Source organism: Protomyctophum bolini (genome assembly GCF_963924005.1).
Source record: "Protomyctophum bolini genome assembly, chromosome: 11".
Classification (NCBI taxonomy): Eukaryota; Metazoa; Chordata; class Actinopteri; order Myctophiformes; family Myctophidae; genus Protomyctophum; species Protomyctophum bolini.
The window spans coordinates 36,102,659-36,119,724 of NC_137872.1; the positions used below are offsets into that span (position 1 = coordinate 36,102,659).

Here is a 17,066-nt window from a genome sequence, read left to right on the forward strand (position 1 = left end):
GTGTAAGGCTTAATTGGGTCGTCCACTCACAGTTAACAGTCTTTGTATTGAGTTTGTGCTTGAAATGTACTGTAATTCTGCAAACTGTTAATAAAGATTTCAATCAATCAATCAATCCACTAGGATTGAAACGTGTATATTTTGGGACTCCGAAATTATGACTACACTACAGTAGTCCATTTGTCGTTCTTCCTGCTTATGGAGTAGGCTAGTTTAGTTAGAATTTACTATAAACAATATCACATTTAGTAGCCTATAAGCATGAGTATAGTGTAGTATATAGAACAAAAACAGACATTTTAACATTGTCTCTTCTTGTACAAAACTATGGTAGAGGTGAAAACAAACACCACAAAATTGCACATAGAGTATTCAAAATGTTAAGGCAATATAATATAATAACCAAAAATATACCACCATGCACATGCTCTTGGCATTTTTCCATTGAATTAATTAATGTAGACAATAAATGTGTTCGAGTTTGCTTCATAAAAAGTACATTAGTTGTCACTGAAGAAATAAAGTGTAATAAACCTTATCTACAACCGTACGTATAGTCTTCCACAACATTCACAATACGTAGCATAATGAGAACCCAGTATAACCCAGTCAGTGTTTACAGTTTGGGGTTTATTAATAGATTACAGTGAGGATCCAGACATGTGGCATACATCACCAACATCATCCAATGGAGAACAAATGTATAAGCAGTAGGCCTAATCCTCAAATCTACTTGCTGTTGAAGTATATTTTCTACCAACTTAAGAAGACAGACGACGGACAGGCCAATGAAAGTTTCCAAGTCCATTTTATTATCAGTGTACAAAAACAGCATCGCACCAGCCCCATGGACGAGCTCCTTCAGCCTGTCGGCTTCCAGAGACTAACACACAGTTACAAACATTTCAGTAGGAACGTTTGGAACTGCAAACAGCGCCAAAACCTCCAATGAGTCATTAGGAAGGAATGCACTGCGCCACCCCCGCACGCGGGGGTGGCGCAGTGCATTCCTTCCTTCCCCCGCGCGCGTGTGTGTGTGTGCGTGTGTGCGCGTGTGTGTGCGTGTGTGTGTGTGTGTGTGTGTGTGTGTGTGTGTGTGTGTGTGTGTGTATGTGTGCATGCATGTGTGCGTTTATGTACAAGACATTGTTAGTAAAATATTATGGTTAGCAATGTTTGTAGTTTGGGATATTACTTGGAGTCTTGGACTGCTAAGTTTCGATGATCTAGGTTTCTATTTCCTTGCAGGGGGAGTTGCCAGTGAATACTCCATGTACTGTATCCCTCACTGTCAGGGGCTTCTCCAATACAGGAAGCTCTAAAGCCACACCCTATAGGGTTGGCAGAAAAACCAGACATTGACTCTCAACAGATTCATTCTATCCTACAGATCCTGGGATCAGCTCGATATTCCGACAGCGCATTAGTAGAATCCATTAACATAAATGGTATAGTGAAAGAAACAGGCTGCGTTGTTTTATTGAAAGAACCCAATACAAAATATGACTGAAGACTGGAAAGAAGAATGGAATTCACAGTAAGTTTTCCCCCAAAAAATCAAACAATCAACTTTCCACTGCTTGGTAGACGCTCCAGAAAAACACGGGCAAAAATCCTTGATTATGCAGGCTAAATGTCTTGATTATGCTGGCTAAAATCCTTGATTTTGCAAGGAACTATGTTGTTTTTTTAAGCAGTGAAATTGAGAAAAGTTGGGAAATATGCATCAAGTTGCAAAATATGCAGCATTTTATGTGGTTGTAATTGTATGCAGTAAAATATGCGTTAATATGCATAATCGCATTTTTCTTGAGGGTCGAGCTTGGTGTAAATGTAATATAGCATAAGGTACATAACCTTTTCTAAATTAAAATTATACTCGTCTTACTTAAATTCTGAATTCAGATTACAAACATTTAGTTAACCAGCTCAAAATAGCCTGTGACTTTAATCTACAGTGCTATGAAGAATTTGTACACGATTTGTGGAATGCACGGCGCCACATTTAGGGCAGTAAAATGTGTCATCTCATCTAACAAACAACCTCCCATCAAATTAATGTTGCATTAAATGCTTGTGTTTGCTTTAGTTGTCTTCTTATACGTGACATTACTGAAGTCTGAAAGTTTCCATTCATATTTTCTTCTTTGATACCATCATTTATTTTGCAAAAATATTAGTTTCCACAAATATTTCAATGTGATGTCTGCCGGGCCGAAGGTGTCTAACCGAGAACTACTCCACATATTCTGCTCACTAATAGTCACTATAACTATTAAGACTAAAGCTATGTGGGTAATGTTTATTGTTTACTTTACCAACTGACTGAACGACCAGGACACGACCAGGACACTCTCTAATGCTGTTGTGTACTTTGTAACTCATGCAAATGATACACTCTGTGTGTGTGTGTGTGTGTGTGTGTGTGTGTGTGTGTGTGTGTGTGTGTGTGTGTGTGTGTGTGTGTGTGTGTGTGTGTGTGTCAGGTACCATTGACTCCCGTTGCTACAACGTGATGGCTTTACACTCCCTCATTCATTTTACAACAGACATTCTTGGTAAGTGGTTTGCTGATATGCTCCCCTGAGAGATATTAAAAAAGAAAAATAAATAAATATTTTACATTCCTAGAAAGAAAGAAGCAAGCAGGAAAATTACATTAAAGATGTGCATTAAAAGTATTTTTGCATTAATTTGTTTAAGAAAGTATTACATGAATTATGCTACTATACTTATGTTTAGTTTTCTTTCTCTCTTTTCTCCACGTAGGCCTAGTCCCTTTTGTCTTTAAGGTCCTTGATGGAAAAAGGAAAATGCTGTCTGACTGCCTTTGAAATCCAGTTTTACCAGGTGAGAAGGAGTCTATGTTGCACACTCATTTACATAAGCCAGACTTTCTCAACAAGTAACAAAGATAAATTGATTGTAAATGTTGTATTTTATATCAGCTTCTCAGGAAACCCTCGTAAAAATGGAAGGCAGTTCCACAGAGACAGGTGAGTAAAGCTAGAATTCTCTGCAAGAATCACTAACACAATATAAAGTATGTATGTGTAATTGACAAAATAACCAAATGCCTCCAAAAGTCACAGAAGCCTCCTTTGAAATTGTTTAAACTTGGCCTCAGCCTGCAGGGTTAAAGGCAAATAACAACCACAACTGCTATTTCACGTTTTAATTTAATTTAATATACTGTACTTACTAGGTGTAATTGTATCATAAGGGATAGTTCAGAATTCTTTAACTTAAGCTGTATGAAATACTTGCCATAATTGCAACTGTATTGAAATTGAATTAATTGATTGCCTGAGTCCCGTGGTGGGAGTTCTGCTCTGGTTTTGATGAAATATTAAGTCGTTCCGGTCAATTTGTGGGGGGCACAGCCACACAGGGGTCAGGGGGCCATGCATTAAAAGTAAATTAATCCACAACTAGCGTCATTTGTATTGTTGACCTATATTTCTATCATATAGTGCAACTTTTGTTCATTTTTTACCCCTCTATCAGACGGAACTATGTTTTTTGTGTCCAAAAAATAGTCCATGTGATAGAGGGGTCAAAGTTGAACGAAAGTTGCCCTAATATTTTAGAAATAGGTCAACAATACAAATACATTACTTTTAATGCGTGGCCCTAGTGCACCCCACAAAATGACCGGAACTACTTAATATTCACCAAAACCAGAGTAGAACTCCCACCACGGGACTCGGGCAATCAAGTAATACAGTTGCAACCACTATATTAATGAAAAGTATTTCAAACAATTTAAGTTAAAAAACTTTAATACAACTAATAATCTTCTCTGGACAGTCTGAGTCAATAGTGTGTTGGCAAAACCGATTCACAAAGATAATTTAATTGGGTAATGTTATACCCTGCATTTAGTCATTAATACTGTGTTCATTGTGTATGACATGCTAGGCCGTGGTCACATTATGTAAGTGAAGTGAGACGTTCTAAATTTATGAAAAAAGAGCAAAGACATTCCCAGCCCAAACTTGGGCAGGTGCTGAGCAACAAGTAGCATATAAGAATAAAAAATGTTGCACACTGAGGGCTCCGATGCCTTTATTGCACCATTTATTGACTATGATGTTTCGAGCATAAGGCTCTTCCTCAGACTAAAGGTGAACACAGGGGATAATGGTAGTATAAGGAGGTATGTAAAATAAGCTCTGGTTCATCATTGTCTCCACCAGGCCGAAGGCATGGGGAGAGAGTATGTTTTGCACTCCGTCCGTGTGTGTGTGTGTGTGTGTGTGTGTGTGTGTGTGTGTGTGTGTGTGTGTGTGTGCGTGTGTGTGTGTGTGTGTGTGTGTGTGTGTGTCCATCTGTGTGTCCGTCCGTCTGTGGACAGCTAATCTCCGGCACTGTTGACTTGATCGCATCCATACTCTGCACACACATTCCCTGAATGCCACAGCTGAACCTCTACCCCAAGGTTTTCACATTGACCTTTTATAGCGCCACCGGCAGGAGGCCGCTTTGTTCAAAACCCTTTCTTGGACAGTACACATACAGATTTTGTGCTAATTAAGTTTCAAACAAAATGCCGCAAATCATGAACACATCGTGTGATTTCCATGAAATTGTGCACACACATTCCCACTAGGCCGAGTATGAAATGCCACTTAAACATTTCCAACTCAGCATCATGGTGGCGCTATTACTGGCCGATTGTGTTTTTACCTCTAACTGCACAGATCTGTGTAAAACTCCTTAGAGGCCAAGGAAAAACCTTTGCCTGGAAATGTTCAGATCTGCTCTTTATAGCGCCACCAGGAGACATACAGTATGTAAAACACATTTTCTAATATTACTCCTTCATATTTTATCCAAATTTCACGCAAATCGGTACACATGTTCTCCATAGTCATGTGGTCAAGACGGGTTTGTTTGATTTCTCATAATCCATCCTGATTGGCTACGATTGGCTTCTAAACTTTTCAGGAGTAGCCCGCTTTGTACCCATTTTGTACAAATCGCCACAACTCCTCAACACAGTGTCCGATTGCGGTGAAGCTGTGCATGCATATTCCCACTAGGCTGAGGAAGAAATGCCACTTGACAGTTTTCAAATCAGATTCATGGTGGCGCTACAACAGGCCAAGTCGCGTCACACACACACAAACATATTGGGGACCGCATGTAAATCCGACGGAGCATTAGTCCGACATGCGGACACATCTCGTGCACCCAACATATTACTCCTAAACATTTTGCCAAACATCACACACTCCTATCCTCCTGGTGTAGACCTGTCCCCAGAAGGGAACTTTTTCTTTTCAATCATGCATGTGTCACTTTACTCTTGGCATTAATGTCACTCGTCACCATCTTGACTTGTTCTGATCACATGAGATTATACACAGCTGTCACACATTCCACGTGATCATGTTGATTACTAGTGGGTTGTATAAAGATGTGTTCCTCTGTTCACCTTTGTTCACCTGTTAGTTTGAGGGGGAGCCTTGTGCTCAAAACATCACAGTCAATAAATGGTATCTATACCATCGGAGCCCTCAGTGTGCGAGTGTCCTAATATTTTATTCTTACATTCTAAATTCATAATATCAAAATCTAAAACTTCCTTCCTTGCACATCAGTCCATGCAATTCCCTATGTTAGGTACTGAAGCAATGGCACTAAAACAAATGACAAGTAAACAAATTGCGCTGCAGTATAAAGCAAATGTGTGGTTCCACAAATAGAAAGCTCATTCATTTTTACAAAAATATTTGTATTCATTATTTTAATACAGCATCACAATCATTTTAACCACTTTATCCATATTGTATATGTTGGCTATTCAAAACACTTTCCTCCATCCATTCCACACTCCTTTTACTTTGGATAGTTCAACCTATAATCCTTCACTGAAGTCAAAATACTGTCTCACAGAACAAAGAATGCAGGTTTTATTACAAATCATTTGCCTATACTACTACATTCAAAATGCATATGAATGTATAGTGCAATGTGAGTTACAGTTTGTGTGTATTGAAGACTCTGAACTTTCGGTTTATGAGCCCCATTTCACAGAAACAAAACTGGGCCCCTCAGGTCAAATTGGTCACATGCAATCCCTAGACTTTTATAGGCACATCTCTGGAAACAATCCAAGGAAGTCACAAGCAAAACATTATGCTAGTCAAAGAAAAGTATATAAAATGTGGATTAATTATGGATCACCTTTACAATACAATGGAGAACATTAATTCATTCCAGTGAGGATTGCCAACCATCTTATAATTCATATTATTATTTTGCAGAATGGAATGGCCTACCGTACAACCAATGGACAGAATCTCATGTGAGCTCTTGGTTGAAATCCATTGGAATAAAAGCAGCCTACATCCAGAAACTAGAAGAAGAGGAGACTACAGGACCACTTCTGAGTAGTTTAGACAAAGATTACCTGACTACAATTGGAATGAAAGGTAGTCAAATACAGCATTTGCTGAAGAAAAGAGATGAGCTGTTGAAGTCAAAACCAAATGAACTAAAAACTGAGATTAGTACATTTAATGCATGTACAGAAAGTAAAGAATCCAAAAGCATTTCTCCATCCGGGCATGAATCATACAGTCCTTTAAAACCTTGTGAAGTCACTGAAAGTGAAAATATCCATACAGAGTGTACTGATATGTCAACTTTTACAGGGGAATGTTTCAGTGACTATAGGAAATTTGATGAGGATGAAAAATCATTTAAATATGTCAAGCACAGAGTACTTCAACCAGAAACTGGAATTGAAAACATGATAGTCCCATGCCATGAGTATAAATCACTGGAGATTGCCCACAAGTTAGACTCAGAAAGGCTTAAATCAAAAGTAGCAAGTGAGGTGCTAAGATTTGCATGTGGATGCATGAATGTGCGAACCAATGGTACAATTCACTTTGGGGTCATGGATAAAGTCAGAGGCAAGCACCGACATGGTGAAATAATAGGCATACCTGTTACTGTTGATAACCGGGAGGATTTTGTGAATGCATTGGATTACATTGAAAGATGCTTTAAGGGCTCAGACCATCAAATTGATGTTAGACGTTGCATAAGGAACCCAAAATTCATTGAGGTTATTGACAAGGATGCCAAAGAGAAAACATGGGTTGTTGAATATGACATTGTGCCAAAGGCAAGCATTGTAAAAGGCAAGCTTTACAGTGTTGGTGTTCCAAAATTTGATGAGAACAAAAAAAAAGTCAAGTGTGAGGAGAAAGTCTACTATCAGAGAAAAGGGGCTAACACACCTCGTGTAACTGAAGATGAACTTGTTGGTTTTATGCAAGCATTGAAAGATAATGAAGTACAAAGAGAAGAAGCAGAGAGCTCGATGATTCAAACAACTGCGGATTATAGAGAGGATCAACAGAGAAAAATATCCATTCTGCTGACTAGTGGAAAAAAGTACATAGACGACTCTCAGCGTTACATTTTAGTGACAAACAAATGTAAACCTGAAGATATTGACAGCATTAGCTTCCTCACTCAAATGAATCTATTCTGCGTTTTTGATTTTGATCCCGATTCCAAGAAGTCTGGTCTATGTAGCGGATACAAGGAACACCATGCTGCAAACCTTCACTTTCCTCATGATTATGCCAACATTGGTGGATTGGGCACTGCAGTGACACACAACGAAATAAACCATTTGGAGCTTTTTGAAAAAACAAGCTGGATTTTCTGCAATGGTAGGAATGACTTCCGTGGTGGACAGGAACCCTGCGACGAAAAAACCTGGATCAAAACAAGAAAAAAGGAACTGAAGAAAGCAGTGTCAGTCATCTGCAACGATATTCTTCCAAAGCATTCATTCATAGTAATGTTCCTGCTAATGTCCCATGTTGAACAGCCAATAGTTGAGGCTTTCCATGAGTTCTATGCAGAAATGAATGGTCATGAAGACTTGGCAGTCATAGCAGAGTCAATTGAAATTTACAAGAAATGGTCAAGTCTTGCCCAAGTATCTTGTGATATGACTGTACTCAAAGAGATCAGTATTGTTTTGCCTTTGAGTCATGTGGATGCCACAGTTCAAAGCATTCAGCTGTCAAAGAATCGACCGATAAGAAGACTGCCAGTCTTCAATGGAGCCCTATGCTTCTTAAAACCAGTGGAGGAGGATATGATGAATTTTTTGGAAATCATCAGTTTTGACCAGTGTGATGATACAAAAATTGATATCATGGACCCTGATGAAATCACCCGCATTGATAAGTACTTCTATCGCGGTGGGAAGCTAGACTGGATCAATCTCTGGCTTGCTGACAAAAAACTGTGCGAAGACATCATGCAGCGAGATGCCTACAAAGAAGCAAACAAAATCCTGGAGAACATAGTATATCGCAGAAAAGACATAGTACGACCCACAGAGAGTGTGAACATATATCACCATCCGAGCAGCGGTGGAAGTACTGTTGCTCGACAGCTTCTCTGGACCTGGAGGACAAAAGTAAGATGTGCAGTTGTTAAGCAGTCTAAAGAAACAGTTTGCGAACAAGCCATGCGACTAAGAGAATATGAAGAGACAGACAAAAACAACTGTCTGCCAGTGCTCTTATTGCTGGAGGACTGCAACGCAGATTACATTGATGATCTGAGACGGTTGCTTGGTAGCATCATTGCAACCAGAAAAATAAGTCCCTCGTTGTGCTTCATCCTCCTCATCTGCAAAAGGTCAAATGACCCAGAGAGAAGGTGCAGAGTGCCTCAAACAGTAGCGGTGATCCATAAATTGTCAGATGAGGAAAAGATTTTGATCTCAAAGACGAAGAAGTGGCTAAAACTAAAGAACTATGAACCAGAGCACATCTTCACATTTGTGCTGATGAGTAAAGAATTCAATACAGGTGAGAGCTTTGTGCAAAAGGTTTTTCTCAGAGTTGATCATTCATCACCTGAAACTCGCCTAATCAGATTTGTCTCTCTCCTGAATTGTTATGTCCATGACTCCTACATACCTGTATCACACTGTGAACTGTGCCTTGGCCTAGCTTCATATGTGGATAGAGTTCGGTACCAAGCATTTGTAGAGCATCTCAGTGAGGAAGCTAGGTTGATGTTCATCCACCTAAGAGACAGCTCAACACATATCAAATCAATACGGATAATTCTCCCAGTGCTGGCTGAGGAAATCCTAAAGCAGCTGTCTGTAAATTTGTCAGAGAGTGAAATTGCCATGGACCTGATTAAAGACAGAGTGCTACTAAGTAACAGATTTGGCAGAGAAGAGTTTCTGACATTCATGAGAGCTCTCTTCATCAGACGCAACAAAAAAAGTAGAGGAGATGCTAAAGACACAACATTCTCCCCTTTGATTGAGCATATCATCACTGAAAGAGATGGTGTTCAGAAAGCTGTAAACCTCATGGAAGCAGCCTACATATCACTGGAGAAAGATCCATTCGTGGCTCAACAGCTTGCCCGTCTGCTTTACACAAACAAAAGATTTGAAGAGGCCCTAAAATGGGCAGAAGATGCAAAATCCTCTCTTCCACACGATACATTTGTCCTTGACACTTTGGGTCAAGTTTACAAGAGGTGGTTTTACCACTTGCTTGAGACCCTTGAAGAGAAAGAACCCACTCCTGAAAGGGCTGTGGAGATCATTCATGTGGCTTTGAAAGGAATTTCTGCCTTCCGAGCTTCAGAACAAACACAGAAGAAAGAGACAGTCAGTCTTAACAACTCATATTATGGGGAGGTAGATGTTGGTTGTAAACTGTTACATTTCTTGTCTATGGTAGAGGGTTTTTCAAGCAATGATGGAAATTCTGACCTGATGAGCTATTTGTTGACAGAATACATACCAAGTGATGTAAAAGAACCCTGGCATAAGTTTCACCAGCAGTTAAAAGGATTGCATAAGAGCTTGTACAATGCACTTGAGTACATTTCTGAGGGTCTCTGTTACTTTCAAACCGATATTAGTGAGGAGGATGAAGAGCTTGATGCAAGGGAGCCAGAGCAAGTGCACAGTCCAAGAGAATGGCTAACAAGGAAGAGTACGGCATACGCTGCCTTTTTTTGCAATGTGCAAAATGTGGTCAACCAAATGACTGGCAGCATAAATACTGAAGATATGACACAATTCCAAAGACAGATGAAAACATATGAGCTTGGCGGAGGTAATATCACATCCATTCTGTCACTTCTTTATGATACAAAGCCAGAGAGAGCGGTAGGAAAGCTTGAAGCAATAATTGGCATGTACCCTGAAAACCTGAGAAGACACGACGTTGACAAAACAGAACTTACAAACTTAATCTTTTGTCAAATAGCTCTCCACTGTATATCACCTGGCTCCTCAAAGCTATTGTCTCTTCAAAAGCTTCAACGTCTCTGCATGACATTTAATAGAGATGGGAGAAACACAAATGCAAGTGCCCTCTTTCTCCTTTCCCTCCTGTTCTGGCCAGAGACAGATGATGACTACATGTCAGGGAACATTAAAATCCTTGTATCAGCCATTGATACACTTCAGAGGATCGGGCAGCAGAAAATCGAACACACCTGTCCAAGAAAAAGCAGAATAGTGACTCACTTTTATTTGGCAAAGGCACGTGGGCTCAACAAGATAGTTCACAGGACAGCTATTGAGAAACACATCAAAGGACCGGTAAGTGAAAGAAAACTTAAGTGGCTGGGTGGGGAAGTATGGAAAACCAAGGAAGTTGTACAGTCATTGAGACGTGTTGAAGGGTGGACAGAAAACGGAAGCTTGTTTATTAAAGGTGAAACCAGAGACAGCAGGATCAAGATATTTCCTCGATATTCTGCCTCTCTACCAAATGCAAACGAGAATGTCACCTTCTACCTGGGCTTTTCTTTTAATGGAGTGCTTGCCTTTGACATTCAAGTCATGGACTAGTTTCATTGACAATTTCTATTACTCTATTTCAACTATTAGTACTCTATTCCAACTATTAGTAGGCTACTATTACGGAATAGGTATGCGTGACATCATCATCAAACCCGGAAGTTATGCGGGAATGCCTACTGAGTGGCAAAAAACGACTTTCTGGCATCGACAGCCCATACATCCAAACAGAATAGTCCAATATGATTGCATCAAACGACGTTAAACAATGTTAAACTCTCTTTGCCACTCGATTTGCCACTGACTTTATGCATGCGCATGAACTCTATTGGATAGATGATAAAGACCTCTAAATGCCATCTTAAGGATGAAGATAAAGTGTTATATTATCCAGATTGCATTGTGTTATATTATTCAAAGCAAACAATAGACGTAATACTACAGGAGAATAAGGGTCTGAATAAAAATGTTCCATTCCTAAATATTGTAAATTATGATGTAGGCCTATCATAAGACTAATGTAGTGTCTGATATATTAAGCGTATGCTGTCAATAGACCTTTCTTTGTATTTTATTTTTTGTTTGTTTTAAGTGAATGTTAGCCTTTTGAGAAATGCAATGCAAACATCACAGGATGATACAAGACTGCTCATAATGTACAGTGTAGCCTGTGATTGCCAGATTCCCAAGCATTCCATATCATATGTAATCTTAGGCTCATAAATGTACATGTGATTGTTACCTACTGTATTATTGAAAATAATAAACACTGTCACTATTTTTGCCTTTTACTTTTCCTATAGTAGCCTATGAAAGTAAATGTGTTATTGTTACTGCAGAGATAAGGGCTCTCCTCCCAAACTAGCTTCAGATATTCATAAACATTCAGCATTTTGTTCATGAATGTATCAGCATTCATCATAAACAGTCATTGTCCCAATTCAGTTTCCATTCACACATATGTGAGCCGCAAATTAATGTAGGCCTATGCTTTATGTTTAAATTGTTTATTTAAATATGTAAACATATATTGCACTATAAATAAAGTGTGGGGTCGTCAAAACAGTTTTCCCGATAAAATGTGGTCCTGTTATAATCCCTGCTGTAGATAATATTGACAAACACATCATGTGTGTGCCAAGAGGGAATAGTGGCCTTACTCCATACGGTTGTGGTATTGTTAATGCAACTGTTTTTTGTCATCAAAGTTTGATTTTTCACTCTATAATAGTGATTATATCATCTATTACACAAATGCTTAATGCATGCGCCAATCCTTTAATATAGGCCTACAAAAGTAGTCCCATACTAAATGGAACATGCCTTTCATGGCATATTCTTTTTACAAATATTTAAAAAAAATCACACCTGTGTGAAGTGAGGGGTGCTCTTATCATTGTACAACATTGAGGATGGGGTTTGGGGATCGGTATAGCTTGGAGCAGCTATAAATGTTACTTTATTCAATGGCCATCCAATCCTTGTCTATTCACTTATAAGAACAATTATTTTTTCAGGATAGAAACTTATTAAATAAAGAACAATGTCAATATGAATTATTATACTATGAAAAAAGTTTAAAAGAAAGGTATTAAAAAAATCTAACTCTAATATATTAAAGTCTAACTCATGTTGCTATGATTAGGTGATGTAATGATGATGTAAAACAAACGGTGTCAAAACAAACATTAAATTATCTTTATTGTTAATGGGATTTAATGTTTGTGTTAGGGACAAAACAAACAATGGCGTTTTTAAAACCAAACATTGAACTAAAAACAAACCTGTATGTAGGAGGCCCCTCAAAAATAGGCTATGTATCATGATTTATCGGGAGAAACGAAGCATATGTTAAATCAGACATTAAGCCTAAATGCAATGATTCTCTGTTGCAGGGTTCCCCAATTATACTTCCCCCCAAGGGCCACATCTAGGGTGACATGCTGAGTGCCATAAAAATGTTATTTTATTATTTAGAATACATGTAGAAGACCTATTTGACAGTTTGCAGAAAGTTTAACATAATTGACTTTATTGATGCATTAACGAGCGTTAATCAATGAGCTGGACACAGACACACCTCCTCTGCAGTAAAGTGATTGGACTTTCATTTGTCTCCAAAAGACCTTGAATATGATGAAATATTATTAAGGATCACTGTCTGTGTCTGTGATTATGGTAAACTGAGCTCACATTTAGTATCACACAGTGCACACCATACCTGCAATTTTCACCCCCCCCCCCCCCCAAGCTCTTTTTATCCTAGTCGACTATAAAAATCCTTATTTGGGGACAGCCCTAATATTCATATGTCAGGACGAGCTGTTCCAGTTTCTCAATATCAGCCTGGCTGCAGTGATAAGGCCTGCAGTCAAAAAAGCATGCTGTGCCTTGGAGACCCCTTGTGGCAAAAGAAAAGTGTGCTATCTCCCTGAAGACACAACATGGGGGATTCTGTTAGTCTTTGTCCAAACCATTGGAAAAAGAGGTAGGCCTACTGATCTTGGAGAAGTTCAGTAGGCCTACCTCATTCTAGAAGGAAACATTACATTTCCAACATATTTTAACAACCAAGCCCATCATAAACAGCTAGAATCTATGTATTTTGTAATGAGTAAATTTGCTTCAAATAACCCTAGTGGCCCACCCAACTTTAGACATTATGGCCCTCATTTATCAACCGTGCGTACGCCAAAATATGGGTGCACGCCGAAATTACCGACATTTTTGACATTTACCATTTCCGCCAAAGCTTGAAATTGAACGTGACAACGTTGAAAATCCACGGTTGGTCCTCAGCTGGCGTACGCATTTTTTTCTGTCTTCGAGCTGCGGAGCAGCATTGTCTGAACTGCTGACACGCTGTCACAGGCATCTAAACATATGTTTTCTCTCCTAAAATGTTAATATAAAACGGTATGTGTATGTAAAAGGGAGAGATTTCCAACTTTACAAGTAATTAAAATCGCGCAATTAAAAACAATATAACATGTTTACAATGTATTAGTTTGTGCTTAATCAAACAGTGATTTACTGGCCTTGTTATGCAAGCAACTTTTTGGAGCGCATGCGGTGATGCGGCTTATGATTGTGTTAGCTTATTTTATTAAAAAAAGGCATAAATGGACTGCACGCCTTTATTTCCAAGTGACAATGACAAGCATACAGCTGCCTATTTGTAGTAAGTACTAGCAGGCTATAGGCGTAAGGGACTTAATCATTCACCATTTAAATAAGTGCTTAGACAGGTTTTGACAGTTTTGACAGTTCAGATAAAAGCGAGATCATTTTCGGGGCTCGGGAGGACGGGACCGCGCTGCGTGCGTCGCCAACACATACCAGCACACATGCAAGCGGCAAGCCTTCATCCATATGTTTATGATTCGTTCATCAATGATCAAATCAGAAATCACTACATAAACGTTGATTATGACTGCCTTGACGACATGATAGCCTCTCTCATGCTGCATGTATGTCCATGCGGCATACATGCGGATTTGGGCTGTCTGTGCTGGAATATTTCCATGACGTTGGAAAGTAGCCTATAGTGCAATGCAGCTGCGGAGAGTCCCAACATGCATGGGTAGCCTATATACTGTAATCTACAGCAGGCCAACAGCACTTGTCTTTCTGGAGTTACGGTATATGCAATCTCCTCCTCGTTTAATAAACCTGACGTGTCACTGGAATGTCAAATGTGCCGTGCCAGCCCAGCGCAAGTGCATGGGAACCGCATCGGCGATAGGTATAGGCTAACCCAGCCAGTCAGCCCACCACCACCAGTAGGCTACCATATATTTTGGCTGCACATTAATATAATTGACAGTTGACAGTCCTGCAGCCACTGCAGCGACTGCGAGGCAATCTAAATAGACTGTCAACAGTCTATTTATTTAATTCATGCAGGTGTTCGTTTTTTATTTATTTAACAACACACCAGTTAGTTGGGCAGCTTGCAAGTTGCGTGTGCGTGCTGTGCGTCTGTGCGTGTGTATGAGAGAGTGAGGCGCAGCAAGGCACGGGAGAAACCTATTTTTTCATGTTGCCATGGTTTCAGTAAACGTATTGCCGTTTTCAGGTCGCAAAAACGAGGGCGAGGCTTGATTTCATAGGGCGTGCCAGATAGATTTCAGCCGTCACATTTATTAACGTGAGAACGAAATTAAGGAAGGATCAGCTGTTTGCGATCACTTTATAAATGCCGTGGCGACGTGGGTGTACTACGAAACCTGCACTCGAATCTGTGGCAGATTTTACACTCGATTGATAAATGAGGGCCTAAATTCGACCATTTCAGTGCCCTAGTTTCCTTTGAATTTTGTCTGTCTGCCGAGAGACTATACCTATGGACCTCAGTCCTCAGACCAAGTCCACTGGCAATGTTTCAAAATGTGATTTCTTTCACCTAAATCAAACAAAACAATTATGAATTGTATTGGCCGAGCGTGCAGACCAGCTGTCTTTATTCTGCAATCACACTTATGTGGAAAGGGTCCATTAAAAGGCAGGTGCACTTTATAGTGTATTTAATGTATTCATACTTTTATTATCCAAATGTTTAATGACGTAGTGAGGGAATTATCATCAGGAGAATTTCTTTAGATGTATATATTTTGTGAATCTGAATCTGTGCTTACATTGTGGACAATTGACTTGAAACAATATCAGTTGTAAAAGAAAATCGTTAAAGCAATGTTGAAACAGTTTTGTGGTAAGGTATACATAGTGAATCATATAAAGAATAAAATTAAAAATTAAACATATCTAAGCAAACAATCACGTGGCTTTCAAAATATTGAAGGCAATATATGATAAATCAAAAATCTAAATGATATGACCTATTCGAAGATAGAATGGACTGTTAATACAGAGATCCAAATCCTGCTCGCTTGGCTTTTTATTGTTTTAATTTTAATTTAGGAGAACACAGACAACTGAGCATTGACTCTACTTATTCAGAAGATAAACACATATTGCATTGATAAACATTGCCTTCCAATACATTCACAATACAATGTGGTGAGAAGTGTAACAGAGTCACACCAGAGTTTATATACGGTTTGTGGTTTATTAATAGATTACAGTGAGGATCCAGACATGGTGGCATACATCACCAACATCATCCAATGGAGAACAAATGTAAGCAGTAATCCTCAAATCTACTTGCTGTCCTTTATTACCCATTAAGACCTGAGGCCGTTTCTACCTGAGGCCTTCTAAATCAGTTCTCAAACTTTTTCGTAATGCAACACTTTCAAGATTTTTCAAAAATGTTCCAAAACTGCAGATGTACATGATCCCAGAGTGGCACAAAGTCACACGCTGTGAGCTTGTATATCTGCAATTTTTTAATAGACGCAAACATCTAAAATGACACAGATCATCTGTAGCACCTGCAGTGCAAATTCCATATATTTGATGTTTTTCCTTGAATTTTACCATACAAGTCAGGTCCTGACTGAGACAGAATATGAAATGATTACAAGAAATAGACAGTGTTAATGTCATGATATAGTGGCATTTTCATACGACACAGTACATCAAGGTTAACAAAATCCAACAATAGTGTAATATTGGTTTGACATTTTGTTATACAGAGACGTTAAGGTATAGAATAGGTGAGACTAATGGCTCGTACACACTGCACGATATTTTCTCCGATTATGCTGTCGGGGACCATTTTTGGTCGACAAAACCTCCGATCTGACGCAAGATCGGGCATTGATCACCGAGGTTTTGCTCGCCGTGTGTGAAAGGCTCTGCGAGAAGATATAGTGCCGATAAAAGCGCTCGCCTTCCCGAGCGTTTCTGAATATCAAGCAGGGTTGATATTTGTCTCTGTCGCCGACTGGACATCGTACAGTATGAATGGGGTTGTGATCGCGTCCAGAGAAGTTCTGTATTACAGCCAATGACAGCACAGGACTGTGCTCGCTGCTCACAGCACTGCTGTCTGTCTGTCTGTCGTGTCGACTGTATCGATAGATGATAATATATAACCTTTATTCCTTGGGTAAATCCCTGTCCTGTATCGTACATGGTAGCCATATTAGCCCAATGTTGCTGTTAAAAAGTGCGTAAAATGAATAAAATAAAAACAAATGAATATCAGGTCTGGATTGCATCTTGGTGAACTATTGCAGTGTGTGATGCCTAGTCTGCGACCAATCGTTTAATGTGAAAGCCACAACGATATAATGACAGACGATTTAAAAATAAAAAGACTCCTGCATGAAATACA

At 39.2% G+C, this 17,066-nt stretch overlaps 1 protein-coding gene and 1 long non-coding RNA gene across 2 annotated transcripts; both read left to right on the plus strand.

Moving 5' to 3' along the window:
* The first annotated feature begins 1,401 nt into the window (after nucleotides 1–1,401).
* LOC308323559 (sterile alpha motif domain-containing protein 9-like) lies at nucleotides 1,402–11,564 on the plus strand. The gene is made up of 5 exons (XM_080775291.1): nucleotides 1,402–1,537; nucleotides 2,487–2,558; nucleotides 2,770–2,850; nucleotides 2,949–2,996; nucleotides 6,273–11,564. The coding sequence occupies exons 4-5, from the start codon at nucleotides 2,972–2,974 to the stop codon at nucleotides 10,874–10,876; spliced, it is 4,629 nt and encodes a 1,542-aa protein (XP_080631417.1). The 5' UTR covers nucleotides 1,402–1,537; nucleotides 2,487–2,558; nucleotides 2,770–2,850; nucleotides 2,949–2,971; the 3' UTR covers nucleotides 10,877–11,564.
* Nucleotides 11,565–15,691: 4,127 nt separating this feature from the next.
* LOC308323613 lies at nucleotides 15,692–17,045 on the plus strand. The gene is made up of 2 exons (XR_013964829.1): nucleotides 15,692–16,129; nucleotides 16,225–17,045. It is a non-coding gene; the product is annotated as an uncharacterized lncRNA (long non-coding RNA).
* Nucleotides 17,046–17,066: the final 21 nt, after the last annotated feature.